This window comes from Sinohyriopsis cumingii, chromosome 3 (assembly GCF_028554795.1).
Source record: "Sinohyriopsis cumingii isolate HCF-2022 chromosome 3, ASM2855479v2, whole genome shotgun sequence".
In the NCBI taxonomy this organism is placed as follows: domain Eukaryota; kingdom Metazoa; phylum Mollusca; class Bivalvia; order Unionida; family Unionidae; genus Sinohyriopsis; species Sinohyriopsis cumingii.
In genome coordinates this window covers 57,267,081-57,293,752 of record NC_142963.1, presented here as the reverse complement: position 1 = coordinate 57,293,752, position 26,672 = coordinate 57,267,081, and the positions used below count along the sequence as shown (strand labels likewise).

Sequence of the window (26,672 nt, the reverse complement as noted above, 5' to 3'; positions counted from 1 at the left end):
ATCACTGAAATGTGAAATATAGGTCACAGTGACCTTTTGATGTATGTGTGGTACTAATAGAGATGCATACAATCATCTTGTTAATATATCTAGCAAGAACAGTGGCTGAAAATACACATAAGATACAAAATTTAACCCAGGTTAGTGAAGCAAGAAATATTGATAACACTGACATAATTTTGTGATGAAGGTGTAGTACCCATCAACAAGCATCCCACACAAAGTTTTAGGATTAGAGGTTTTACAGTATGTATGCATCCTCCAAAAAACCCAATGTGGTCATGTGCTAAATGCCAAAATTAGCCTGAAATGTGCATGTATTAAGACCCTTCATGTAGGTGATGTGGTGGTGGGGCAGGCGGCAAAGATGCACTAAAACCCACTCAAAACTGTTGCCTTGGAACCAGAAAATAAAGTTCAAAACCGCACATATGAATATGCTGGGGGTAGTACAATAGAGCTGTTCTTCTCTACTTTGTAGAGGCGAGATAAAAAAAATGACAAGATCAAACTATAGTATAGACTAAACCACAAATAATCGAGATTAAAAACTGTTTTTAATTTGGGAGCAGAAGCGTTAGTGTTTGGTATTCAACTTTTATGTTGGTCAGAAATTGTTGTCCTTTCATTTTATAATTTTCTTTTTTTTTCTTCTTGTTTTCCTATACACACAAATTTGTTTTGCTGCAAACTCAAATCAATCATGCACTTTCACTGCGATGCATATTTCTTTGTCCATTCTGCCGCTATTTCACTGTATCTCTTTCGGTCTGTTTTGTACATTCTTGCTATTTCTGGCACAAGCGGATCATCTGGATTGGGATCCGTCAACAGGGAGCAAATTGACAACAGAACTAAAACAAAAGGAAAAATCTCAAGTACTACCCAATTAAACCACAAATTGAAATACATATAAAAATTAGTTATGTTAATGATTTTACAAACAAAATACACACAACTCACATAAATCTATGTTGTAAAAAAAACAAAAAAAAAAAACACTTCACTCTACTGATCTAGCATTGTAAATTTATTTCAAAACTTTGGATTTTTGGATCTGGTCGCAAGCCCTAATTAAGGATAAATTCTTACAAATAACTGGTTTGCAGTTTAACATACTTTTAAAAATCTGTTTATGGTCCAAACACTCAAAATGAAGGATAATAAGATTATATCCAACATTTACTATCAACAATCACTACCATTGGTGAATCCAGGACTAATTATTTATGTTTATGCAACAAAAGCCATTTTAGAGTACTGCCATTATAGCAACCCTAGCAAAGAAGTCAGTAATATGCCCACTGCCTATTCATGTAAACATGTTGCCACAATATGCTTCTCCAACAGACTGGTGTGAGATTGCAACCGTATTATGTCACTTGGCAAAAGAAGTTACAGCTTCATGTGCAAAGCTTCAACTATAGTACTTTTACTATGCATCAAATAAAACTTGTTCCTGAATTTTTAACAGATTTGCCAGACATAATAAAAATGTATGAAGGTATAGCTATTTCTGTACCATTTATTCAACCATTCAGAAAAGTTAAATAAATGTGTGTGAATAGCACAAATCAACATTCTGTATCCAACAATGTATTACATTAATCCAAGTTTCATTCAGAACTCTGGGGAATTGCAATCCATGGACCTATACCAAATGTACTACCAATGAAACTTGCACAAATTTATAAAATCACAAGATTGTCATGTCAGTAAACTTTAAGGCTGTTAACAGTTGGAAAACAGATTCCATGGCACTCTTCTTTATCAGCCACACTGTGATGTAAGGATATTAAATAAATCCTAACTTCTTGCTTGCTATAAATTTTTGTTATAAACATTGTTTAGAATTCACCCCATTACCCAAGGTTGGCACATGTAATATTCCACACAGATGTAACATTTTTCCTGAACAATAATACAGTTGTTAAATTACCTAGTGCACCAAAAAAGGGCTGAACTATGGAATTTTCTGCTCCAGAATCCGGCTCTTAATGAACATTAAAAATTACCCACAGTCTACAAGTATTCTCTTTCATGATTCCATTCTTTCCCAAAAACTTTAGTTTTCAAACTTAAATTACGCATTTCTACACATTCCCTTGTCAATAAATGTAGTCCTTTGCATCCTGTATACAAAATATATTACAAAAGTGAACATTGGAAACCTCAAATCAAAAGGGCTATTTATACAAGTACAAGCCGCAACATTCATAAACACCAAATATGTTGTATTTATTATAACTAACTTATATTGGAAAATGTTGATCCTCATTAGCAATACTGGTGATCTCTAGTACCAACACAGAATTACCAGCAATTGGATATTCAAAAATGTGCTACAACTGTGAATATCTAAACAGACGAAGTACATATAAATTTATAGCTCTTGATATTTCTTTTTTTTGTTTTGTTTTACCCAATACACTGTCAGACACAACAGTTTAATTGATAAATGATGCAGAGGTCATTAACACATTTAATGCATGCCCCAAACAGCAAGTAAATTAAGTGTACCGAGACTTCATTTTAAAAAGATTATCATGAACGGTACATTACTAGCAGGTTTAACAGTCCTCTATATAGGCCTGAGTAGGGCATGGCATACTGTGGAGATTATTCGCCAATGTTTCATCTTTAAACCCCAAATCTATACATTTCTTTATTACCCAATGGGATTGCAGCCATTCACAAAGTTTGGTTAAGGAATTTACATTAAAACAAACACAAGTTTTTGTTTGTTTTGACCTCTGACCTCTTGTTCCTGAAACAGACATCTTCCATTGCTTAAGCGCAAGCCGTCCACAAACTTTATTCAACAGACATAAAAAACTAATAAACTGCTTTTATACCTTTCACAAATGTTAACTTTATCATTTATTTTGTATATCTTTACAAAACTGTAACATCTTTACATTTAATATTCTATTTTGTTGCGTTTCATGTTTTTACAATTCTTCCTCTTTACATCTGTACAATTTTACTTTTAATTGGTACCATATAGCCATACGTGTACAGAGATGCAGTTAAATACTTGTACATACAGTTAAATACTTGTACATACAGTTAAATACTTGTAAATACAGTTAAATACTTGTACATACAGTTAAATACTTGTACATACAGTTAAATACTTGTACAGTCCTCTTTCAGTGAGTCATCTTAACCTCTAACCCCAAAAATAAATAAGCTTCAACCTTACTTCAAATAGGTCTGTAATGCATAATGTTAAGTGACTGCATTGAAATCATTTTTCTTCTTCCAGTCATATTGATGACACTTGACCCCAAATTGATACGCTTTTACCTGATCCATATTGCAACCCTCAACAAAGTTTACCTCAGGTTTGTGATGTAGAATACTGTATAGAAACCATTTTTCTTCTTTCAAATACAGTAACCCTGACAGCTGAAATTTGGATTCCAATATCACAAATCCCCTTCCTCACCCTAAACGGAAGCCATTTATACAAGTTTGGTAACAGTAGATGTCAGAGATTTACAAATATTGAGGGAAGAGAAATATCAAATAGAGAACTGGATGGATGGTTTTCATACAATATGCTCTACCATATGCAGGTGTAAAAAGAATTTACAGCTAACATGAAAAGCTGGTTCATGACAGGAAAATGGGTGTTTAATTGTTCCACCTACAGGCTGTTAATGAAAACATTGCAGAATATAAATAGCCACACAATAGCAGACTGGGCTCTTCTACCTCTAAAAAATGAATGTGAGTGTCACAGGCAGTGTGCCTAAACAGTGAAATTTTGTTGTCCACTTAAAATATTACATAGAATACATACTCCAAAAACTGTCAATAACCAAGAAAACAATAGATTCATGTGATATACAAATATTTGTACCTGGGATGGTTCAGAATAAAACATTAGAACTAATCACATAAAAATGATAACCACTAAGCTGAATGTCTGCAAAGGAAAATGCCACTATGTTTACAATTATTAACACAAAATGGTGATGTCATCAGAATATTAGTCATGTACTCCCTACTTTTGTGCAGGCAAAGCTTATAAAAGGCACAGTCCCAAATGCAAAATAGGCTGATAAGCAATGCCTAACAAAAGATTATCTTCATTCTGAACAGAATTTGTTAACAAGTGGCCAAAGACTACATTTGAAAGCACTCTATTTGACAGCCCAGTAAATGTTTCACTCATGACACGTGTTAAAAAGACGTCAGAGCATATGTAAAATTTTATGTACATCATATATGGATCATTCTTGTAGGCCATGACGATAAAAATTTCCACCAAGGCTATTAAAAAAAAATGATTCTGAAAACAAAAAGAAAGATATCAAGAATAATATACGTCAACTAAGGAACAATCTAAACCAGGATAAAGTTGTTCTATCCAAGGATTATAAATGACCTGCAATGAAGACTGCGTGTAATATGAAATGGAGATTTTGCTCGTGCTGAGAGAGTTGGGCAAAATAAAGAGGCAGGATACTATAATTTGTATCAATATGCTTTTTATTTTGTATCTGATCTTTTCATCTGTTTAACCCATCTCCGAGTTATTGCCACACACAAAACAGATGGACAATATCAGCAAGTTTATGATACAGTATGAGTAACGGGTTGCAATAAAGTGTGAGTGATTTGGATTTTTAACATAGCTTTAACAATTTTTCAGTCATATCGCTATGATGTCTGCAGTATGACAGTTTATAGTGATGTCTAGCACTGGGGCGTCATGCCGCAGACATGTAGCATGATGTCCCACCTATTCACATTATCGTGAGACCAGGCCAACCAGTCCTAACACTAACCTCATAATGCTGAGCACCAAGCGAGGCAGCTGTGAGTATCATTTGTATAAGTCTTTGGTACGATTTGGCCATTGTTTGAACTCCTGCCTCCCAGGCCACCGGACCCATCTTCTTGTTGCAATCAAGTCTGTACAGCCCAACTTGTATGATTATACTTGTTATCAGATAGGCAAGCAAACATCACATCCCCAAATTACTGTCATATTCTAAACTATCTGAATAATGTTCAGGTCCTGCCAATGAGTGCACTGCAAGAAGATTTTCCTGTAGTCTTAGCAGTACAATGTGCCAATATTTTCACATTCCAGGTGGGTTAGAGACTATAATGACTGACAGTTTGGTGACGACATTTTTAAAAAGGATCAAAAGTCAAGAAATGCTACCTGTACCAGGGTTAAGGACAAAACTGTCCTTTACTAGTCTGTACTGGACAATTTCAGTCAATTCTGCTTTACAAACTATACACTATGTTACAAAATGTGCAAAGATATTCTACTTGCAGCATACAGCACTCATAAGAAATACTCTGGATCTCAAATGCATACATCATTGTACTGACCAGTGTCCACTAGTTAGCATCATCGCGCAATCTAACACCAAGACTGGAACTTGTACATTGTAATGGAAGGAACTATCAGAAATTTTTTGTATACAAAGATACATATGCTCAAATCAGTTCAAATGATTTGCAGCATAAGAAGAAATGTCAACATTTTGAAAAACCATTGCAGAAATGTTTCCAGGCAGAAATATATATATGGTTGATGTTTAACCTAAAATAATGCAACCCAGTCAAAGTTAATAAATGGCACAAGCTATGCATGTCTACTAATATCAAAATTAACTATTTCTATAATATCCCTTCAGGAGGATTATGGAGATGCTACAACCAGGCTGTCAACTAGAGAGACCTTCTGGGTGACAAACTTATTCACGTATTATTGATTAGACTAGTACTGACCCATTTCCAAGACATATACAAGCCATCTTTAACCAATTAAAAACAGCTCTAAGTAGCCACAATTTTACTTTTAAATACAGTACTTGAATAAAGTTTGCCACAATTTTACTTTTAAATACAGTACTTGAATAAAGTTTGCGACTTGAGGGTGTTTCATTTGCAATTCTGAACCATCCCAGATGGCAGTAACCAAAAACAAGTAGATACCCCATGAACTAATGTTCTAATGATTCATAACCCCACTTGTGGAGATTTGTTTTGTTTGGTCATAAATATCCTTACATTCTTTCATTCTTGCTTCTGTTGATTTCAACTAGATCACAATAACAAGGGTAGGTTGGAATAATCTCCAAGTATAAACAGGGACGTTATGTTTGAAGAACTACACAAATCCAAAGTAATTTATCATTTAGTGAAGCAGTCATCTGTGTATCTTTTATCATCTGAATAGAACAAACAATCCCTACTATCCCTTTCTAAACAACTGAGGGTTTGGTTGCTCCAACTGACAATATTTTGGCAAGCATCAATCAGCCACTTAAATGGAACAAAATGACGCCAAATAAACTTAGATCTAGACCTTTAAATAACTTCTGCTATTATAAGCGAATGACAACATGTTAAATACTAACAATAAAAGCCAAGACACCTTGGTATTATATTTTTTTGCATGAAATCACTTAATATGGCAGATATTTTGACAAAGCTGTATGTTTATCCAGTCAAACCAAAGATAAAGATTTGATGCATTACCATGACAACACCACCAGCTGCAACAAGGATGAATATCTAGATGTCTTCATCATCTATTCTGCTTGCACATCTGTTCAAGGTCATCAATGGCAGCAAAACCTCATACTTAGGACGAAAAAATGCCGCATATATTTTTGCGCGGAAGAATATTCAACCATGTCCACTGATTATATATATATTTAAAAAAATGTGTAGAAACTTTGGTCTTAATAATCTCATTTTCGACACTATCCTGCTGCAAGCAAATTTCAACCGTTTATCCAAGTAAGAATCAAATCTTACAAGTAACTTCTTGTACAATCCAAGTCACTATATTTACCGGTACTCGATCTCCGTCCATCCTTTGCATGCTTAAGGGACAGATGCCACTGGAGTGACTATCAATCTACCTTCTCTTTAAATGGGGAAAACTTATCGGCTTATCACACGCTGTAAATTAAGGTACATCTTATCCAAACAGTTCTTCAATTATGGACATTCCAACACAAGAACAACTTTAATCAAATATCTCTTTCCACATTTATGGTGCTACCATGCATATGTGTAAGATATTTTGCAAAGTAGACCAGCAGTCTTTCCATTAAATATAGTCAGAGTTTCCTCTGACCCTTGTCACCCCATTTTTAAGCGTTTGATATTTATGTTCGGGTGTAGGGTCAGAGACCATTCCCTACCGAAAAGTTGGAATACGCTGACATCATTTGGTGTCAGCATGGGGTAGCCGCTTACTAGCCGGCCCAGCAAACTTGAATGACCTTTCATTGAGATATATCTGCATGAAATCGATTGGAATGTGATTTATTTTCTCAAAAATCATGAGCATAGCATTCGTCATGTCTTTAATCTGCTGACAGATGAAAGTATATCATTGCTGAAATTTGACCTGGATCTGGCCATTTGCATCTAGTCACATGATTATACAAATCTCGTAACCAACATGTCAATGACATCATAGGTAATATAGACACATGATATTGACAATAAACAAATTTCAAAAAGTTGTTGTACATAGAATTTGGACATATTATACAGAAGTCTCTTAATGTTTGCAAATAAATATAATGCACACTTAATTCTCAACATATTATTTCTGAGAACAACAACCAGAAACCTGTCAGTATCGCAGCAGGGTGGAGAAAACCATTATCAAGAGGTACCTAGCAGGTGTCAGCGACGTTTTTGTTGGTGTCACATAACTACCACACTGACATGTGCTATCTATTTAGTGAACCTGGTTTTCTTCCAATTCCTGCAACATTTAAGATTTTGGGTCATTGTTTTCACAGTTACTATTTTGGGAAGTTTATGTTTTTTCATTTTTTTAAAATAAAAATTATGTGACCTTCATTTATATGTTCGATTTAGTTTCCTACAGCAACACTAGAAATTGCTTATTGTTGATATCACATGACTGTATGACCTCTGATGTCATTGACAGGTAGGTTGCGAGAGATGTGTAGTCACGTGACTAGGAATGCAAATGGCCATATCAAGGTCAAATTTCAGCATCAATGTACTTTTGCCTAGTCTGTCAGCAGATCAAAGACATGATTGAAATTTCTGAAAAAATAAATCATATTCCGATCGATTTCATGCAGGTATATCTCAATGATAGGTCATTCAAGTTTGCTGGGCCAGCTAGTAAGCGGCTACCCAAATGTTGGCAAATCCCAACTTTTCATTAAGGAATGCTCTCTGACCCTACATCCCAACATAAATGTCCAAATATCAAAAATTAGTTGGCATGCGTCAGAGGAAACTCGGACTACATTAATTAGTATTCAGTTATTTTGAAAATAATTATTTAGCACACAGAAACACTATATAACAGATAAAGCAGGTGAAACTTCGGTATCAAAAGTCCATGCTATCTCAATTTTTTTAAAAAGCCACTGATAAGAAAAGGTGTTCAAAAAGTACTGCTTATCAGAATTTCACATTCATAGGTCATAAAAGTGGCCCCTGCTAACAGGTGTCACAGCCATTAGGATGTCAATCTATACAACAAAATAATAATCTTCATCAGTTTCGCATCACCAAACTTGCACTCACAAAAAGACAGCTTGTCAGAAGTCTACCATAATTAGCATGTTTTAATTTACCTGCAAAGTTTGCGTTTCTTTTGGTGTCAACTGAATAAGACTACAATTATAACTACAGTACATATTCAGTCCTGGGAAAGGCTTTTGATATACCTTTCATTCAACACATAAAAGACAAATCATCCTAACAGCTGCGAACGAATTGTCTCATTATCACTTTAGCACTGAATCTGAAATCCGTCACCATGGCTTTATTGAATGATCCATATATGTAAGATTATGCCATCATCTATAAACAGTTCTTTATTTTCAATAATGGTGTTTTCATACCAAAATTACAGTGCAATTCGAATTCTGAACAAAATAATTAAGAATTGCCATCATCTGGAAGGTCAGGCTTCAAGCACATTGGGCAAAGAAATTTCTGTTTCTAATGCACAGTTTCAAGTATTAAATAATCTTGGCTTTGTGAACTAATTCTGCACAATAAAAGGACTGTATTGTTTGCATTTTTTGATGTTAGTACACAATACTTCCTGCCATGAACAGTCATGTCTTAAAATGAGAAACAAACTCTGCTAGATCAAAATGTTTAGAAAAGAATAAATGCATGGGCCTCTGACATCAGACAGTGTACACACTCCAGTACTTTCCTGGAATAATATGACGGTATATCTGGCATGGACAAGGGTTCTTTCCTACAGGAACAGAGCAAGCTGCACAAAAGTGACAGGTAACATATTACTAATGTTAAATTTATACATTTTAACTTGTAGCTCTGCCTCTCATTAGAATATCTTCAATATATTTAGCCAATATGTATCACTATGATTATTCAATTGTAAGCCTCCCCCCACCCTTCTATTTTCAATCACCTGCTTATTATTGGAATAGTTAACAGCAAGTTTTCTCTATTTCAATGGGTACCAAATTTGGGGATTTCTCGATTGCTCAATACCAGAAATTTAAAGACCTAGCATAAAATGGTTCTTCTGTGTGATCAAAAGAATCCATAAAGCTCCATCTTCTAATAATAATAAAAATGAAAATATTTTCCACAAAATAAACACTAAAAATTCACACAACTCAAGCTATATATGTCAGTGTTTTAACCTGGCAGTTGCTTGTATCCTATATCATGAATCTATTCACAATCTAAACTATAATCTACTACTTGTAACACTTTTAAGCTGCCCTCCCTAATCCCATAAACATCCAGAAAACAACCAATTCTTGCACAATTTTTTAAATTTCTATAATAAATGTACACTACTGCATTCATGTCACTTAAAAGCAGCCATTTTAAATCTGCAGTCAGATTACTATATATTTAGCATTTATCTTTAAAAGACTTTGAAACTGATTTTTATCTGAATCCACTAGCACTAGAATGGGTAAATGGAAATGGGTAAATGGAAATACAAAAAAGTACATGAACAATATTTTAAAAGCACAGCATCAACAACTACTTCTTAAAAGATCTGCAGACACATCAGACAAATAGTAAAAAACTTGTTTTGAATTATAAAAAATTCAAAGCTTACCTTTTGAAATAGTTAGAGCTGGTGACCATTGTGATCGTAGTATATCTAAACAAATACTTCCATTACTGTTGATGTTTGGGTGGTATATTCTAGTAGTAAAGGCAACCTGCAATACATTTGGAAAATGCTGATGATAAATACAAGTGCAACTACTCAAGTTTCATCATAAGAAAAAATTAACTATATTATTTGAAATCAGAAAAGGACAAACTAAGACAGTGCTGCTGAAACCATCTCAAATTGCTTTATATTCTCTCTTAACACTTCCCGATTGAATCAAAAAGAGTTTTGACAACCTTGTAACAGTCTTGATGCAATTTTTCATTTACCCCTACAATGCTTCTGTAAGTACTATCTACATGCATGGTAACTCCAACAAGACTTTCTCAACACAGTGTAATGAAATACCAAGAACAGCACAACTTGCGTGTATTTTTGGAACTCCACACACTGTTTGGGGGGGCTTAATCCAATCCACTTTCACTCTGCGACCGTGCAATAAAATACCAACAAATCAACACCACCACACCTCAGCCGACAGGCTGATGGTATCTCCACTGTGAACTGGTTGTTCATTATTACTGAATGACATTTGTACAGCCTGACATTTGTACAGCCAACCAGTGAAGACCACCCACTGAAAGACCAAGACATCATGAATGATTAATAATCAAATACCTTTTCAGCAATCAATTATCTTTATTTCAATCGTGTATATGGACAAAAGAAATTAATCTGAAAAGTCTTGTATATTTTGTACATTTAGAAAACTTGTGCACTGACTGGACAGCCCAGTTACGAGATTGAATATACATGTAAACAACTATCAACGTGTTAAACTCTGAATGCAACGTGAACTGGCCATTTAATTTTATGGGGCTAAATTATTATTTCTGACAGGTATTTTTTTTATTATTTCATTAATCACAAGATATGTTTGTTTCAAGTAAAGCAAGGAATGGCAGTGTTGTTTTTATCATACCACAAATCAAAATAAGCAAATAGTTTTCAAGCATTTATCACCACCACCCCTTTAGAAATGTATGTGGTCTCTCCCTAATAAAGACTAGGCTTCAGCATATGTTTAGCAGATATCAAGGCAGTTAACTTTGTAAACACTCTATAAAATGTTAGCATCTGAAGAACTTGTCAATTTCAGCTTTGTTTCTATCACACGAATGACTGGGCGAGTTGCACTTAATACATGTAGCTCAAATGATGGTCCAGTCATTAACAACTTACGCTTTACTGATTGACATTTGACACCCACAGAAAGCCTGAGACATTATGCGTGATTTACAATCAGATATAATTTCAAGAATAAAGTGATCTTAATTTCTATCAAATATATTGGAACAATAAAAAATAAAATAAGGTCTTGCATAGTCTGTACATTTAGAGATGGCTTTGGTCTGCAATACATTTACACTTTTATTTTATTCAAAGAAATCTGAACAAACTTGCATACTGACTTGATGACAGGTACAACGTATTGATCTTCTTTTGAACGGTGCAAATTATCACGCTGTTTAAACATGAAAAGTAATCCTCTAAGGTTTTGCCAACTAAATTCCAGCTGACAGCCATTTTGTTTTACAAAAAAAAACCAACAACAAAACAAGAAAAACGAGCAAACTCTGAATTTACGAATCATGTAATGACCCAGTCAAAAGGCTGTATATACATACTTGTTGGATTTTAATTACACATGTACTGCAAGGGACTGGCCATTTAATTTATGGAGCTAGATTGTTCTTACTGACTGGGATTGTTTTTGTCATTTCATTCATCACAAGATAAATTTATTTCAAATAAGAAAAGGAATGGCTTGGTGTCATTTTTATAATACAAATCTCCAGTTTAAATCACCCTTCTACAATCCTATGATTGGCTGCCTGAATAAATGGTACAATATATTACTGAGAACTTATCAGGGCCCCTACTCCCTGCTAAAAAAAAACGTATAGTCATTTAAAATTTTACAATTGTTTAAATCTTGTGTATGTGTTTTGGGTATTATGAACACTTTGAGTAAATAGACACAGCAATTTGCTTTGGTGCTCTTTTATGGATACTTAGAGACATTTTGAAATTTTGACAGAAAAAACCCCACACATACTTGAATTATTATTATTGAAGTTCATAATTTAAGGGTCATTTCAATAAAACTTAGTCAAATTGTAATGGCAGGTCTGTGTCTATACTCCATTATAAGCAATTTGCACCAGCAAATCAGGATAGAAAGAACAATAGTGATTTAAAGTGGGAATTTCTCAAGGATGATTGGGAATGGATGGGGTCTGGGCAGATGACCTTTAGAAAAACAGGCTGATTGGAAACTTTTCTCTCTCTGAAGTTGTTAGAATTTGGAAATTCTGCTCGATTTTAAAATACTTTTCATTGTCAGCCATAGGGACCCCTTAAATCAACTATCTGAAAACAGTGATGGCATGGAGGGATAGGTTTTACTAATTTATGCAAAAGCAAATGTAAGAAAAATTCATGGTTCCTTTTAATATTGTAAAGTTCTAAACAATTTAAAATTATTATTCAAATTTTTTTAAATAATTTTTTTAATATGCCAACAGAACTTATATTCACATGTGAAACATTATTTCTGAGTAATTACTCTGATTTCAGTCAATAAATTTTAAGCTGTTGTTTCAAGTATTTCCAGCAGTGTAACAATATCTAAGGGAAATAACTATTATAAGAGCCAATCATTTAGATAATTTGGTGTTGCCTCCCTCTACATAAAATTGACCTTAAAGGCTGGTACGTCTCTACTTTTGCTAAATTTAGCAAAAACATATGATTTGCTACAATCATTGGTAATATAAACTATATTTGGTAAAAGGGACTAGATACTATATCATAAACACAGATGGACCAAAATCCCTCAAGCCAAGAATCACAGTGCCATAGGTAAGGATGGATTAAATTCCCAAACTGCAGTTCAGTTACTTTTTCTTTTTTATTTAATTATTTAACAATACAAAGGCAGCAGTGGTTTGTCCAAGTCAAGCCACATCTCTCATGTATCAGCTTTATCTACTTACTCCAGCAGAATTATCTCTTTTAAATGCTGAACAAATGATACAATGAAACTGAGACTGCAACACTGATCGATCTAATAGATCTGAAACTCAACCTTTCCCCCGATTTGCATGTTATGCATTGGCAATGTGCATGACATCTTCAATTAATTTGCAAATGTTTCATTTGCTGTACATATTTTGCATATTATGACAGGATCCAGTTTGTAAAATATACCAATGATAAATACATCCGACAGCTAGGGTAACACTTCCTTACAATTGCTTTGATATCCTTTAGTACTGCTATATAAATGTATCAATAATTCAAATGGACATACTGCTTGGATGATTTTGTACACTCTACAATGGGGGCCCCCGAGTGGCCGAGTGGTCTAAAGTGCTATCCGTTACGGATCACTGCCATCTCACCTCTGTCTGCATGGGTTCGAGTCTTGGATTCGGCCAATATGGGTATGTGAGAAAGCTTGCCAGTTGCTTCTCTCGAGGGTTGGTGGTTCTTTCCGGGCATTTCCCAGGTTCTTCCTCCACCATTAATACTGGCCAACATGTATAGGCTATCATGTGCTGAAAAATGGCAACAAGACTCTACAATGACTGAAAAAATAAATTCTACCAGCAAACTTGATACAGCATTGATGTTGCTGGATGTGAATTTATTTCTGTAGTGTGCATTATGTAGATGAACATTTGACTACCAGAGACCAGTAGTTTAAAAGCATGCAAATCATTATGCTTTTGGTATAATGTTTACAATGGTTTATTTTCCCCCACATAGTTTCATCTTAGGTTTGCCTGTATATGGATTATGCTTTTCTAGTACAAAAATAAAGCAATAAAAAGTTGTTTTTGTCATTTATATTGTCTTTTTAATTCCACTTATAAAAAATTGAGAATATTCTAAAAAGAAAGACTGCTGCATAAGAATAGTGTAAGAGTTATTTGTCCTTCATAGATCTACATGTACTTTCCTAATTTTCTATTTATAGCAACATCCAAATCTGTGCAGATTACATCAACAATGCCTACAGTGAACACATCATTCATATTTGTTACATGAGCCAAGATACAGTGAGAAAAGCAATGTTCTTCAGCACTCATGATTTTTTAATTAAAATATTGGCATAGTATGCAAATGTTGCTCATTTTATGGGAAAATGTGACACTAAACTTACCTTTGGTGGCTTAAATGGATAATCTGTTGGAAAATGAATTGTGAGGAAAAACACACCCCCTGTATAAGGACTTTCAGGCTGAAAGGGAAAACATGAGTTAATGCTACCACCATTTACACATAAAACCAACATTCTCCATGCTAATTCAAATGACCTCCAAAACTTCCAATGGCAATTCATTTCAATGAAAGCAACAAATCTGGCTATTGAAATATTTTAAAGATTGTTCACTTGTATGATGTTTCTGTGCAAAACCATGATAGCTTCTAGTGCCACACACGAGGTTCAATTTCAAAATCAACTAATGCTTTAAGGAAGAAACATTGAGAAATACGTAACTTAGTCAAAAATAATTATTTTTTTTTTAAAAACTTAAAAAAAGGGGTAATTATTTGATGAATCACTGATAGACAACTCATTATCTATCACTGATTCATCAGCACAAGCTCCAAAATAACCAAATAAATCCTTGTATACCTGGTTTATGAACAGTGGTTCCCAAACTTTTTCAGGCCACCGCCACCTTGGTTATCTTTAGTAGCCCTTTCTACCTTACCCCATAATGAGCATTATTTAGTATTAGTGCCCCCCCCCCCCCCCAGGGGGCAGTATTGCCCATGTTGGGAACCAGTTTTAGAAGGTCAAACTTGAAAACTTAAAATTGTAGCACAAACCTAGCATACCTAAAAATCTCTGCTAGGTTCACACTAAAAGTTATTTTAATCAGACAGCCTTGTTAGTGGCTGGCAAATCTTCAACTGCTCTTTCTTCAAGCATCCATTTTTTTAAATAAAAATCACATATTTGGTCACAAAATGCAATAATTCTTCCAAAAGAATCTGATAAAGATATTAACAAAATACTATTAGCACTTACTCTCAAAACTCTGTACCCTTGACTAACTTGAATGCAGTCATTATGAATGGCAACAACATACAAAATGCTTCTGTCTCGCAAGGTGGAAGTCCATACATTGGACAATAAAGTGTTCCACAGTCAGTAGATACAGGCCGAATATGCGCTCTGGTTGAGGATCACTAACAGGAGGCATGCAGAAGTCATACATGCATGTCCTATGCAGACATGAATTACAATTCAAGATTAGCCTATGAATATGTTTCACGGACAGTGGATGCTGGCAGGGTATGCACTCTGGTCATGATCACATTTCAGGATGTACACGCAAGTCATGTATACGTGTACCGCGTAGACATGGATTTCAATTTGAGATTAGCATATGTTTTAGCAATTAAATTTCTTGTCCTGACATATCTGCCATGGTATTTTGATTACCATTTTTTTTTATTTGGTATTTTAGCTCCAAACAACACCTCTACCTACTTTTGCATGGGAAAGCATCCAGAATCCAAAATATGAAGTCATCTCCTTATCCTCTTAAATTGTTTTACCAAATATAATCACATTCTCTCCAAAGTTATATAGAGTTCCTGTTACAAGAACTAAAGCATGGATGCATGGACACAAAGATGGACACAGTCTGGTCACAATATATCCCCAAAAGTACAGACCTGATAATCATTTTATAGTTTCATATTCACTCTGGCTGATGAACTTGTTGAAAATAAACAAGTTTAAATATTTGATAAACAACTCAAAGCAACATTAAGAACAATTAAGGACCCAAGTGCTGATACCAGATCTTTTTGCAAAAGGCTAGAGTATTAATAAAACATGGACAAGTAGAATGAGATCTTCTGCCTGCTAGACTATACTTACTGGACCCATTATAGTTGCCTGCCAATGGAACACTGAAAAAAAAATACAAGAAGAGTTATAAAAACAATATATATATATATATATATATATATATATATATACACACACATACCCTTGCAGGAGATCAATAAAATCACTGTAGGCCAAAAAATTTCAAGCCAAACACAATTCAATATTTAAAGAATTTGAAAATGCTAAATTGTCATGAAAATATAATCAGGTCATTTATATTTGTATACAAACAAGCCCAAAATATTGTCATTGTCTGCTTCTATGATTTTTACTTACTCTTCCAAGCCAGTTCAAAGAGTTGCAAAATGTAAAAATCTAAATATGGCTTAAAATCTAATTAGATCACGACATGTTACAATGACAATGATAGACTTGTTAAAGTAACTGGAAATGTAAGCATTCTGAAACAAGAGAAAACATACACAGAAGGTAGATGTTAAAGCAGAAAACATGTAAAAATGAAAATTTGCTTGTTGTGTTTAAAAAATTACCTGTAATTACATATTCTGTACCAACAAGACAGCTGGTTTACATGTGTTCACATCAAAGTGCTCAACAGGAAAATTGGAAAGGATGAACAACATCCAGCGCAAACTTTCAAGCCAAGAATCTTAAAATATGTAGGTGTTACCAAACATACATTAAGCATAATGGTAAAATGATTTTTAATCACTGTGGATATTTGGAAATCTGTGAGAGGAAGTGAGATTTTGTTTGTAAAACAAAAATTCACAATCATGTGCTGGGTGACAAGAAAATATGTTTCAGCAGTCTAAAATATGAATGAAAATGAGAAATGTGGTCTTTTTCTATTTTATCAGCCATAATACAATATTTTGCATAACATGCACTCACACAATGAAATGCACACAGCAATCTCTAAGATGCATTCTCTAATCCAATCATCCTGTAAAACCTCCACACCAAATATAAATGTGATAAATTTTCACAAACTGATGAAACTGAGCACAAGACATGAGTTTAACTTACCATGTATCAACTATTTGTACAAAGACCCGAGTAAGCAAATGCTGTCATGGATTTATTAACAGTTCAGAAAATATAACTGCTAGTTTTAGGGATCCAAAACTTTTAACATTTGTAAATTTCAGGGTGAAAGTGAGGAATTGTAACCTATGTAGATACAACATCATTTGTTGTGTTATTCTTGACAATATGACTGCAAAACTGTTTCTAAATGTCGAGTTGGTGGTAAATCAGTGTTTCAACCTGACCAAACTCTTTGATAAGTTCACACAATTAAAAATAAAAAGTTGCTGCCTATGAAACATGTACAAAAGTGCATTCAGAGTTTAGCAATTAGACCAGACTAAGAAATGACCTGACTGGAGTCTGTGATCATCAAAACAAGTTTAATATTAGGAAAAAGAAACAAAAGTTTAAGATCAGCGAAACAAACTGGATTTTGAAGTAGAGTTTAAAACAATGTAAAGTGTACGGTAAATACCTACAAGTATTAATACATGTCCAAAAAAGATGCAAGGCTACTTAGTAATGGACCTTTTTTGCCCCAAGTGCAAGCCATCCACAAAGTTTGGTAACGGCAGATATTTCAAAACTCTTTATACTATGCTGAAGCTATTATTCTTTCTTTAGTCACAGTGACCTTTATGCTTAAATCAAGAGGTTTCTTCCTGATCCCAAGTGCAAGCTATCCACAAAGTTTGGAAACTGCTGATGAAAAATGAGTTAATGTGCCAAAACCTTTTTCCTTTTTGTCAGTGACCTTGACCTTTGAACTTTCAACCCAAAATCAACAGGGTTCTTCAACAAAGTGAAAGTCATCCACAAATATTTAATAACTGTAGATAATGAAAACTAAAATTGTGTGGAAACAAAATAGGTAACAGACAGCTGGTCTTACCTACCTAAAAGAAGGTACTCAAGTCTTGTGATGAGCATATAAAACAACCCAACCTCGATCTTAAAGTTATTCTATCAATGTTTACCTTTAACCAAAACTGAATCAACATCAGAGTAGGAAGAGAGGAAAGAATTTGGTAATAACAGCAAGCATCACTTGTTTTACCCACAAAAATGTACAATTTAGACATAGAAATACATGCTATTATTGCTTTGTTGAGGCTGATGACCACAAGACTAGCTATCAAAGTCAACTTATCATTGCAGTAAGCAGGGTGCTCTACCAGACAATGGCTTTACAACTTCCTGGGTTGATAAATTGGCCCCATGCATAAATGTATTTGCTCTGGTGTGACACTTACCAAAGGTAGAGCACAAAGAAGATGGAATGAGACCACCAGATGTGTTTCATGATATCATCCAATGAAGAATGACTAAGAAAAGCCCAAGCTGCAGCAACTACACTGAGGGCTTTGATTCTTATGAAAGAAAAAGCTTTAGCGAGACTGATAACCTCTTTTGACAGTAATAACAATCCACCTCCAGACAGCAGTGTTTTAGCCAGAACTGACAAAATATGGACCAACTGGCAGCCTTATCTGAAAAAAGTGTGCCAATGTTGTGATCATAATGGGCAAACCTCATAACAATGTGAGATACCATTTATATGGTTTATTTTAGATGTCATCTGCATGAAAAACCAAGTAAATAACAATCTTTTACTTAAGGATTCTCATCTCTGAAGCCTATGACTAAAGTCTAACAGCATGGGAATCGTCTGAGTATATAATTTTATTCCCTTCCACGACGTTCTGAAGTTTCAACTGTGATGTGATTTCTCATGGGTGTGATGTTTTACTTTTTTCTGCCAAAGTGAAATCCAATTCTCCAATGAAAGTTTCACTATTTGTCTGAATTTTGTCTTGGTTTTTTTGTGGCTTTTAAATGTATGATCACAAGATATCACATTTGTGGTCATTAACATTGCTTTGGCATGATAGTGGGGTAATGAATCAGCCAGCCATTATTTCACATCTAGCACTTTGGGAAATAATGTCACCCTTGTAAATGATAAATGACACTTGATCATGAGACCATCATGCAACTGGAAATGTGCTTAGGAAAACTGCACAGACCAGAAATTTTTATTTTAGTTAAAAATATTAATAAAACACTAAAAAAATGGAATCTACCTCTATACATTCCTTGCATTTGCATCAAACTGAAACGGGGGGATTTCAACTCAAACATAAGCTACAAAATGGTAGCAAATTCTTAGCAAGAGTTACAGGTTGTCAAACAAGTAACCAAACCAGTTTCCATTTTAATGTAAGCAACCCTTATCCACTGACAAGGCAGGAATTTCACTATCGTTGTTGATGATTGGTTTTTTAAGGTTTGGATAGACCACAATGCACAAAAAGTTCCCAACAATGCATTAAAAAGTAAGAGACTGGTCTCTGGAACTCAAGTTGCAAGATCAGATCTGGAAGATGGGGATCCATGCCTGCCGATGGTGTATGGATATTGGAGATGCTGCCCTCTAGTTTAAATGGTGGATACAAAGCAGTCTTTTCCTCAAAGAGGAAAAGAAGGTAATGTGAAACTGCAGATAAAGGGGTGCACAGACAGGATTGGTGCATTTCCTGTTGCACCAATTACAAAATATTCTCCACTTGGCATCATAAACTGCTCAAGTTTACTGCTATTTACCATGGGTGATGTATTTAGCAACCTTGCTTGAAAATAGGCAAAGAGAATGTGTGGATTGCTGTGCAGGTGGAACATTCTGCTTTTCTTCTGTGGTTCATACCTTGGGGCATCTTCCAACCTGCCTAGGTAGGTGGGTGGGGGTGCAATCAAAATGAGCTGTGACTCACATTTCCTTAATAAAAATTAAACCTTCAGCACAAAAGAAATTAAAAATGGCAGCATAATTAATCATTCAAGTGTAAAGACTAGTGACCCACATAGTTGGCAACTTACCTTCAGAACCAAAAGACTGCAAAATAATTAGCTGATGTACAATTTTCTACCATTAAATATGAGGCTTTGTGTAAATCCGCTGCCCAAGTTGAAGCTAAAAGCCCTGGTATATGAAGTCAACAGAAGTGGGATAGATATCCTGCAACACTTGTGGATAATTTAATTTTCTATTTACATTTCAAATTTGAGCTCTGCATCTGAATGTGTAATCAAACTATTCCAATTTTGGCTTTACAAAAAATATCTAACATTTCCTTAGACATAAAAATGTTTATCACAAATTAAAACTGGCAACAAAACTAGTCATTTAAGTGTAAAACCTAGTGACCCACTATAGTCAGTGACTCACCTTCAGGACTAAAAGTGTGCAAACTATTAAGCAGGCAGAAAATTTGACACTGAAAGGTGGGAAGTTGTAGGAGTATCTTCTATCCCACTTCAGAAAGAATGCATCCAGCAACCCAGCCCTCTCAATGTTCTTTAGGTTTCTCCAGTCCCAGATCAGAGGGTAGGGGCAATGGATGCATTCTTTCTGATGTGGGATCAACTATACTCCAACAACTTTCCACCTACAAGAGTGTACAACTGCCCTAGAACAAATTGCCACCCTCCCCAACAAAAGGGTAGGTGTCTGCAGACTTATTACCATGTCATTTCCAGCCACTCCATCTTGCAAAGGATGGCAGAATGGGAGTTTAAATTTAGGACTGACAATTCTGTCAAGATCCCTACTTAAAATACTTAAAAGGGGACCCACAGACCTCTCAGGATTGAGGGGCAGGTTTTGACAGGAAAAAATTATATTTCCTTACCTGTCGTGATGTATTAGTTGACAGCATTTATGATTCTAACATTTTTGCTTATTCTGTACTGTAATAATGAGCAATGTCCTTGCATGTAACAAAATCTGAGCAAAAAATAAAATGTTGCTTTTTATTTCACCAAAACACCCATTAAATATAATAATTATATAAAAATAATTTAGCAAACAATAAACATCTACATAAGGAAACAAATATTTGCAGAAATGTCCCAGAATTATTTTTTCTGACTGGAAAGGTCTTTTGGTCAACAAACTAAAATGATTAAAAGGTTCATATCATGAAGCACAGTCATGACAAGGAACAAAAATAAGTAAGAAATACATGTAATCAGAAATTTTCATACTGACAAATATCCTGTTTTGATGTGAAAAATAAATCAATATAGTAAATAATTAATTTAAATGATTCCAAACCTTTGTTGATTTCAGCCTGAGAGAAACAACTGTTGGTTGTTAATGCAACTTTGGACGTGAGGGACAAGCAAGATTTTATGTCCTCTGACTTTTAAATACATATCTGAGATAATTTTCTCACAGAGAACTTACCTATATTGTACAGCACATCGCAAATCAAGCACCGATGCCATATTTAAGAACCCCATTTTTCACAACACTGTTTGGCGGCAATGTCATAAGTGATATGCTGTAGTTGTCACTTTTTGTGATGATGATTTGTATTTAGTCTGTGCAACTAGTATACTCACAATTGTTGACAGCCGACCTGAAACATTGGGTGTCTTTACTGAAACCTTTGAGTTTTGTCCTTCCCCCGTGTTTCATTTCAGTTTTGGACATGTTACACACAGCAACTGTTTTGTCAAGTGCATTGTTGCCAAACTTCCATTTTAGTGGAAAAATTATTTTTAGTGAAAAATTATTCCCAACAGAACTATCTGCTTATGGGTTTCTGAGGTTCATCATTAACTAATATTTAGAAGCTGGCATGTTAATAACAGTGCTAAGCCTAATGAAGACAAAGGTCTGTTCCAAGTTCCTTCTGGACAGTCTAGTGTAGGTAAAGAGAAAGAAAAGAAAAACTGATATACCGGTATTTCTATAATTGTATTGCGATATATCGTATGTGTCTTTTTGCATTACAATTTACTGGTATATTATTACAACCTTACTCAGGATGGGACCTCCTCTTTGTCAATCTGACTAGGCCTTTTGATGCAGCCAGGTCCAGTGTTGCTGCTCCCTCAGATCTTGTGGAAATAAGGACTCTAAATAATACATCTGCATCAAGAAGCACTGCCCTTGAAAGGTTCATGCTGTGCTACAGCATAACTTCTCATATATCCTGGGCAGAATAAATATGCAGGTGAAATAGGTTGACATAAAGCATGCTTGATGTTTAGATCAAAATGTGGTCTCCCAACATCCCAGTAAAGTGGCTGGAGGCAGAGATTCCTCATTCAACACTTTGGAGTTGCAGTTGCAAAAACAATGGCATGGGTGTTCTGCACCTTGTTAACTGCCTTGTCAAAAGTATAAATTTCCTCATCTTCTGTCACCTGACCCAAAGCGTAGGATGGCAATGAGTATCTGAACTCATCCAAGTCTATAAGTATTTAGAGTTCATTGCCCTGTCTTTGTGCTCAAGGCAAGACATGATATCCCTTCTGAACTCCCACCCTGATGCAGTGGATTGCCTTGTCTTTGTGCTCAAGGCAAGACATGATATCCCTTCTGAACTCCCACCTTGATGCAGTGGAAGATTGGTGGTTTTCCTCCTTTTCCTTAAATAATGAAGAGAAGGATACAAACTCAGCCAGGCAGATAAAAGACTACCTCTTATATATTCATAGATCTTGCTCATAATAAAAATCATGCAATATCTTAATACCAGACCGTTTAACAACCAAACTCTTATCACAAAATAGTGTTGAAAAAACCTCATTAATATGCATGGATCTCACTCAATATAGAACCCATTCAAGTTCTTGATAATTGAAGCCCATATTCCAAGTCCGATTAAAAGTGGATCAGAAATATGGTTGAGTGGTAACAAGCTATCCAATCAGATGCATGAACACCTCATTGATGAGCTAGTTACCAAACAAGTCTGAAAGGTTGATGATAAAGCATATGTTTAAAAAATTTGGTTAAAATCTGATCTGTCACAGGTCATCCTGAGCTGTAACAAGCAACTGTTGATTGACAGATGACAAACAAATGGAAGCTAAAACATAAAGAAAGTTCACATCACCTTATAATGATGTAAAATAAAAATAAATTGAGGAAAGCGTGACAATTTCTTGAACTATTCCACCTTTTGCAAAGTGAACATTTTTCAACTTTACCCAGCCCGGTGTTCCCTACCTCTTTCACCTGTAGTATGCTTTGCAAATGTGTGGGAATGGAAGCTACATCTTGCAATTCCTGTACATAAAAATATACTGATGCATCTCTGCAACATGCCTGAATATGGCAGTCATTACCTATAGGTGTGCTTTTCTTTTGATTTTTTTTATTTCCTGCTCATTATAGCAGTACCTGTGCCAATGAATGCACCAAACTGTGAAGACTTGAAATATTAATTTGAGTCAATAAAATTTCATTGTATAAATAAATAAAAGAATACTGAAATAGAGATAAATTACATACTGTCATCTCCCACTGGACCCGCTGAGCACTGTGCTGGGGGGTCTCTGTTCAGGTCTTGTAATTCCTGTGAAAACAAACATGTTAATACAATGAATCCCAGTATTTTAAGAAATCAATTTGCTAATTAATTTTGCACACAAATTTTCAGAAATTAGTTTTCTTGCAAAATACATGCAATTTTTTCCATTCTTGTAGCTACTTCCTCTCAACACATCAAAATTGTCTAAATTTAACTGTGCCAACGTTTCTAGCACGATGGGTGACAGGATGTCGTAACTGTGTAGTAACAATCATTCGAGTTCAAACAACAAACCAATTTTCCCACAAATAAGTCCTCTGGCTGGTTTCACAGGTGTATCTTTGAATAAATCTACTGCATTCCAAAATTAAAATCACTCATGATGCAAGTAGGTTCTTTTTCGTTTATCTGTTTAAAGGTAATTGTTTTGGACAATTCTTAATGCATTTTTTTGGTAACAGAAGAAAATGATCATTCAATCAGGGCTTTCAACAAGAAATAACGCTGAAGGCCAAAATGGAAAATCAGCTGGGGCAGGGGGCAATACCCTCTTCACGAGATCCAGTGGAGAACAACTCAGGTAGCGAGACTAGTGGGCAAAGCATTTGTGAAGCTAAAATGGCTTGGTTGGATGAACTCAATTAAATGTTCATCTCCTTAGTGAAGAAATCTGAAATTTGATTGAATAGAATATCATAGCTATTATGCTGATAAAAAATATATGGGGAAAAAAAGGAATGGACATTTTTAAAATATATTCCATTTCATTTGAATATAAGTACATGCAATGCCCGAGTGTTATTCACAAGTCACTGCATGCAATTATATTTATCTTCAAACACTTGTCATTAATCAACATCAGGATTTGACTCTACAACTGCAGGCAAACCTATGGTCTTGGCTGCAATTTTGTTTTTTGTCAATTCAACTTTCCCTATCTCATCAAAATCCACTCGTGTCCCAATGTCTTTGGTCATCATGTATGGCCTTGGATCATCCACTGTTACTGTGTGCTTTTGCTCGTTTTATTTCAGTCAAACTTGGGCCAAATGTCTTATTGACTATTACCAAAGTATATTGCAGGGGTCAAGCACCAGGCAAAGTTGGCAACCAAGTTGCCTAAAAAGTGTAAACTTCGCCTTCTTCTGTTAGGAAAGTGAAAACAACTTTGCCACTGATTTTTTTTTGAGGAACATTGAATAACCATCCTTTCTGAAATGCTCTATTACCTTGGCCAGGTTAGTTCCAGTGTTATGTTATATATAGCTCAATGTTATATATAGCTCAAGGCAAAATGTACACTTCAAGCTATCAGATAGTTGGTGTAGATATCAGTTACGCCGACAAACAAACTCTTGTACATTAACAGGCATGTGTTTTGATAGCTGAATGACCATTAACCATTTCCTGAGTAAGTTAGCAACTATAATTGCCTGATTCCCGCAAGTTATCCTTTAATGATAAAAACATACCAACTTTTGTTTTCAAAATAGAATTGGTAACATTAATATTTTAACTGCCCTGTGTACATTATTTTCTTGATAAAAATCTATTTGGAACCATAATGGCAGACATCACTGTTCTGGAAAGTAATGTTTTATTAGACTGTCTCTTTTCATAAACCATTAGGCAAATATATTCTGGAAAATATACAACTTGTAAGAAAGCAGAGACAAGATATTACATTATTAAAGATTCAGCTTTAAAATGCAACTGTGTAGGTCATAAATATATGGGACAATGCTATGTTATGGAATTTGATGAGATGCTATAGGGTCAAGGTTGTATTCTGAGTTTACTAACTGTTGTGAAAATACAAAAAAAAAAAAAAAAAAAAAAAACCACAAAAATACAGCAAAGCAAATACTATTTAACCAATGCCTAAGCAGGGATGGTGCTGGCTTTAAAAAAGTTGTCGGCAAAAAAAATCAAGAACCTTAATATTTTGTCTTCATTTTGATAATACACTACTACATTTTTATCTCAACATCCTCGAGACCAAGGTAATATTGTCGACATAAACGGATTATTATATAAGTAGGGGAGGGCTGAAAATAAATCAAAATTTCAGATACAAGTGAAATTTTTAAGAGATGATCTGTTGCCAGTGAGGATTTAAGCAGAGGAAAAAAAACCCATGAAATTTTGATTAAATGAAGAAAACTAGGCCTAGTCTGAAATACACTTGTATATTGACAACTTACATTTGTGTAGTACACACCACGTTGTGTTAAATAATATACAAGCATATGAAAAATCCATGAATTATAGTATTAGATCATGTTAGAAAATTTACGCATCAGTCAAATCCCGTTAGAAAACACAACTAAAACATATATATAAAAAACAAGACCTCGTTTTATCGATATCTCATTGTCAACAAACACGTTTCCCAAAACAATTCACTCTGATATTTTTCCTAGTAGCAAGTGGCTGTAGTAGCAGAGATCGATGATGTGTCATGTAAATGTGTTATGCATATCATGTGATACACAAAAGTGAAAGTGTAGGACAAACAATGACAGCAACTGAGATGTATTCGATAAAGCTAGAGGAAAATGATGTACCGGGAGCTAAAATTTCATTAATCTGAAATATCAGAACATACAGTTTGTGAGCTGAAGCACTGGCATGAATGTTGTGGATTGCCAGTTGTCGAAAAAAACAAGCTGCAATTAGTCACAATGTAAATTGATTCTTCCTTACGATACTGTAATGATTACTGTAAGGTTGAGTTTGTTATTGCAACATTCGTTTCAGGCAAATAATTGCCATCTTTAAACAACCATTTTCACTGCATGAACAGCAAACTAAAACTCAAATCCATGGCAACTTCTATATCTAGAATATTTTGCCATTTACCATTTTGTCATGGGGTGGGGGAAGCATGCAAGGATAAGTGTCGCAGTGTCAGTGATTCATTACTGTACTAATATTATGGGGTTACTCAACTAGATGTTTGTAATTTTCATAATTTTCTTTTATCACAATATACAATATATCATAAATATAGAAACATACTGAAATATGTACATGTAAGTAGACAATAAACAAGGACATCAATAATTACAAGGATGTACACAATTATTCATCCTACTGCACACATAGATGGCATTACAAGAATTATTAACAGGTTCTAATATGCCTGGGGTCACGTTGTGTTTTTAAAGTGTTTTTAAATGTTCACAGATATTTTGTTTTAACAGCTGAATGGTTTGTTTTGTAAAACTAAATAAATGTCCAAAATTTTAAGAACCTGTAAAATTCTAAATAC

General features: G+C 34.7%; 1 protein-coding gene across 1 annotated transcript in view; it reads right to left on the bottom strand.

Annotated features, from left to right (window-relative positions):
- Window positions 1-538: 538 nt before the first annotated feature.
- The window catches only part of LOC149802903 (ubiquitin-conjugating enzyme E2-17 kDa), a 48,740-nt gene continuing 22,606 nt past the window's right edge, over window positions 539-26,672 (bottom strand). Inside the window, exons 2-6 of the mRNA XM_089952399.1 lie at window positions 23,380-23,443; window positions 16,068-16,099; window positions 14,331-14,408; window positions 10,100-10,205; window positions 539-854 (exon numbers count right to left, since the gene is read on the bottom strand). Coding sequence (XP_089808525.1) covers window positions 712-854; window positions 10,100-10,205; window positions 14,331-14,408; window positions 16,068-16,099; window positions 23,380-23,443 — 423 coding nt within the window. The 3' untranslated portion in view covers window positions 539-711. The remainder of the gene's footprint in view (window positions 855-10,099; window positions 10,206-14,330; window positions 14,409-16,067; window positions 16,100-23,379; window positions 23,444-26,672) is intronic.